Source organism: Triticum aestivum, chromosome 7B, assembly GCF_018294505.1.
Source record: "Triticum aestivum cultivar Chinese Spring chromosome 7B, IWGSC CS RefSeq v2.1, whole genome shotgun sequence".
Classification (NCBI taxonomy): domain Eukaryota; kingdom Viridiplantae; phylum Streptophyta; class Magnoliopsida; order Poales; family Poaceae; genus Triticum; species Triticum aestivum.
The window spans coordinates 371981301-371985985 of NC_057813.1; the positions used below are offsets into that span (position 1 = coordinate 371981301).

Sequence of the window (4685 nt, forward strand, 5' to 3'; positions counted from 1 at the left end):
AAGTTCTCTTTTCCATCATACAAGTTTCTGATCTACAACTTTAGTTTATGATCTACTATTCTTGCAATCTTTTACTTTCTGATCTATAAACCAAAAATACCAAAAATATTTACTTTATCATTCATCTATCTCTATCAGATCTCACTTTTGCAAGTAACCGTGAAGGGATTGACAACCCCTTTATCGCGTTGGGTGCAAGTTTGTTTGATTGTTTGTGCAGGTATTCGGTGATTTGTGTGTTGTCTCCTACTGGATTGATACCTTGGTTCTCAAACTGAGGGAAATACTTATCTCTACTTTGCTGCATCACCCTTTCCTCTTCAAGGGAAAAACCAACGCAAGCACAAGAAGTAGCAGGAAGAATTTCTGGCACCATTGTCGGGGAGATCTATGCCAAGTCAAGACATACCAAGTACCCATCATAAACACTCATCTCTTGCATTACATTATTCGTCATTCGCCTCTCGTTTTCCTCTCCCCCACTTCTAAAACGATTTTGGAAAAGATTTGCCTTTTCTTCGCCCCTCTTCTGGTCGTCTTTCTCGCTTGCTCTTTGTGTGCTCGTGTGTTGGATTGCTTGCTTTGTCATGATGTCTCAATAGAATACAAAATTGTGTGATTTTTCCAGCACCAACAACAATGATTTTATTAGTACTCCGGTTGCTCCCTCTACTAACGCAGAATCTTCTGAAATTAATGCCGCTTTGCTGAATGTTGTTATGAAAGATCAATTTTCTGGCCTTCCTAGTGAAGATGTCGCATCCCATCTAAACAATTTCGTTGATTTGTGTGATATGCAAAAGAAAAAATATGTGGATAATGATATTGCTAAGTTGAAGCTATTTCCATTTTCACTTAGAGATCGTGCTAAAACTTGGTTTTGATCATTGCCTAAAAATAGTATTGATTCGTGGAACAAGTTTAAAGATGCTTTCATCTCTAAGTATTTTCCTCCCACTAAGATCATCTCCCTTAGGAACGATATTATGAATTTTAAGCAACTAGATCATGAACATGTTGCACAATCTTGGGAGAGGATGAAATTGATGATATGAAATTTCCCTACTCATGGTTTGAATTTGTGGATGATTATACAAAAAAATTTATGCCGGATTGAATTTTGCTTCTAGAAATCTCTTAGATTCAGCCGTGGGAGGCACTTTTATGGAAATTACTTTAGGAGAGGCTACTAAACTCCTAGACAATATCTGTATCTATATCTATACCTATACTAATTAGCAACTCCCAAGAAATTACCACGTTAATCAGTAATTAGGAACCGTTAGTCTGGTGGGACCGTGTTATTACGGTGCAGATCAACCGTATTTTTTTGAGATATAGATCAACCATTTTTTAGTGGTAGATCAACCATATAAATCAATTACAAATCCCAACCGCATGCTATCATGATTGCACGATATATCTACTCCGTATATAGCCCACAAAGTTGTGTAAAAAAATGCTCTCAAAATCCCTCAAAAAAGTCAATCCTCTCCACGTCTCTTACTCTCCGTGTAAAAAAACAATCGTGCGCCATAGTCTATTCTCCTCCCCATGGTCTCCTCCTCACGTTCTCTACTCCCCATGGTCTCCTACTCCCCACGATCTCCTCCCCATGGTCTCCTCCTCCCCAGAGAAAGTAAATCAATCATATCTCTCAAATTGGAGCAAGGAAATTAGGAAACCAATCTGGTGCGCTCACGCCATGGAATCTCTCATCCTCCTCCCATGGAAAAAACAAACAAACAAATCTTTCTCAAATTGGAGCAACCAAGTTGGGGAATAGATCAGGTTCATCACTTATTTTTTTGATTTTTTTTCTGATTTAACATTTGAATCGACCTTATCTTTTCAATTGCATTAGGACTCATGTTTTCTGTTGCGTCCTTTGACAGTCCTAGGATTCAATCCTAGGTTTGCTGACGTACGCTCTTTGGGAACTTCGTGGAGATCGCGACAGGGCAGAACCAAGCTCATGCTGCCATCTTATAAATTAACTGCAGCCTGACACAAATAATCTACACATCAAGGAGGCTCTTGTCGGTCGTGAACATCGTCGCTGGTGAACCATCTCCTATTTGGTACGTAAGCTTCGTCGTTGCCCAGTTTTTCAGAGATTGTTTGTTTCATTGTTTAATACAAAATTGTAGGCTATTTACTTAATATTGCTTATGAACTTCATGATGGGCAAGAGAAAATCTTTCTTCGCAAGTGAAGCCTTGGATTTGCCAGAGACTAAAAAATTACTAAGCAACAAAATTATGCTTGCTTACAATTGAAATTACTTTTTGTTGCTTTCTGGCCCAGCTCTGAGAGAGATTATTTGTTTCGTTAAAAAGGGCAGCCCGGTGCATGTAGCTCCCGCTTGCGCAGGGTCCGGGGAAGGGTCTGACCACTTTGGGTCTATAGTACGCAGCCTTTCCCTACATTTCTGTAAGAGAGATTATTTGTTTCGTTGGTTCAATCAAATTGTTAGGCTCTGGACTTCATACTACATGCAAATTGTATGGCCACCAATATGTAATCTTCTGGAAATTGTGTTTTTATAGGTCAGTTTCTTTTGTTTGCCTTCAAAACAATGGCATACGATATGCTCCGTGAGATTAGCAATCAGAAGGATTCCTTGAAAGTAAAGGTCAGAATAATTAGGCTATGGGATGCCATTAATCTCAACAACAATGAACTTATTAGCCTTGACATGATACTACTTGATGAAGAGGTTACCTTAATGATGAAACTTTATGATTTTCCAACATAAATACACTATTGTGAGTTGTAGTAGTTACTATAATATTGATGCATCTTCTCACTGCACTGTAATGTTTCAGGGTACTATGATACATGGCAAGGTAATGAAGCATATGGTTAACAAGTTCAGACCATTGATCCAAGAAGGTTTAGTCTACATGATAGCAAATTTTAAGGTTATGTCTGCAATGAATTTCCGTCCAGTTGAAAGCGAAAAGGTTCTAAATTTCTTGCACACGACAAAACTCAAGAGATAAAAGGTCAAAAATATATATCAAAATAGCAGAACAAAGCTTCACATTTTGTACTATTGAAGTTCTTTCCATAAGAGACAGCCAAAAGATTTACTTATCTGGTATGATTAAATTTGTTTCAATTATTAACTTCCATGTATTATGCATATTAATACCACTTTATTAGCAGATGTCATTGGCATAGCAAGTTGCATATGGCATATTGAAGAAACACAGACAACCCACGGGATTTCAAAGACTCGAGATATTGTGCTTCGGATTGAGTGAGTACACTAAAAACAATTAGACAAGTACAATTATCGTGGGTGCTAATAGGTATTTCTCTTGGAATATACAGGGATCAAAAAATTAATATTAGACTATGGGGTAATAAGGTTGGTCAAATTGATGAAGATTCTTTGGGGCGTGTGGTCATAGTAACATCAACTACTGTTAAAAAACTGAAAGGTTTGTATTTGTATTAACAATGGGCAAGTATTTGTAGGCGTGTCTTTTTTATATACATAATCTAATATATCAAGTGCATGTAGAGTACTCGCTGTCATCTACAGGTGCGACCAGAGTTTATATCAATTTGGATATCCCTGAAACAAATGAGCTTCAAACGAGGTGAAACAGATTTTCTGCAGTAATATGAAAAACATGTTCTACTACATACATGGATACTTATCTCATGCAAAACAGGTATTGCTTGCAAGATGGTATGGTAGAAGAAATAGAGCCGGAAGACCACTTGCAAGGCACAATTCGAGAACAGATGCTCTATAACAGAAGAACCCTAAAAGAAATAACTGAAATTACATATGAATCTGAAAAATGGGTATTTATAGTTAGTATTATATTCTTTTGTCATAAATTTTATGTGCTAATTTAACCTATAATGGACAAGAAGAGTTCTATACTGCAGAAGCAATGATTAAGTTAATTAATACATCAGATGAGTGGTACTACATAGGATGCCGCAGATGCAACAAAAAAGTACAGAAACAAGGGAACCACTTCTACTCTCCGAAATGTGAAAAAGAACCTGAGAAGATATGTCCAAGGTGAATTTCATACTATCTCATTCTTTAGTTAGTAAATTATCCTGCACTAACCACATGTTCCATTTTATTACTAGGTACAAACAGAAACTCGAGATATGTGATATGAGTGCAACAACAACTTGCACCATGTTTGAGGCAGAAGCAAAAAAATTGATTAAGCAATCTGCAAGTTTTTTGATAGAGAGGGATGATGTGATATCCATGAGCAAACAAAACAAATCCAGAAAATATGTGGGCAGAGATTGATTTTTCAATTCAGATTGAATGACTATAATTTGAAGTGGTTATCAAGAATACATTGTTCATAGAATCTTTTTCATAGATTCTGGAAAAGATACATCAGTACATCATTCAAATGTTGAGCAGGTATCATCTATTTCTACCTCAATGCTCTACATTATTTTGTATTTGCATGCCATATTTTATAATGAATGTTGATGGCACTTTACCCAAATTGAAATGTTTTGGTTCAAGCCCCTTACTGACACACCCAATGTCTTGAATGGGCACATGGAGGATGATAAACCCATTCTAATAGACACTAAATAGACTAGGAGAACTAGGAACACACGTCATGTTGTACATTTTGATGAAGAATCAGAAAATCTAGATAGTCAAGTGTAGGATAGAAAGTATG

General features: G+C 36.8%; 1 protein-coding gene across 1 annotated transcript; it reads left to right on the plus strand.

Annotated features, from left to right (window-relative positions):
- The first annotated feature begins 1484 nt into the window (after nucleotides 1-1484).
- Nucleotides 1485-4050, plus strand: LOC123159985 (uncharacterized). The gene is given in 10 exon segments (XM_044577790.1): nucleotides 1485-1791; nucleotides 1896-2081; nucleotides 2340-2719; nucleotides 2829-3017; nucleotides 3019-3103; nucleotides 3172-3265; nucleotides 3340-3449; nucleotides 3533-3611; nucleotides 3687-3822; nucleotides 3910-4050. Coding segments are annotated over 8 exon segments (843 nt in total). The 5' UTR covers nucleotides 1485-1791; nucleotides 1896-2081; nucleotides 2340-2578; the 3' UTR covers nucleotides 3919-4050.
- Nucleotides 4051-4685: the final 635 nt, after the last annotated feature.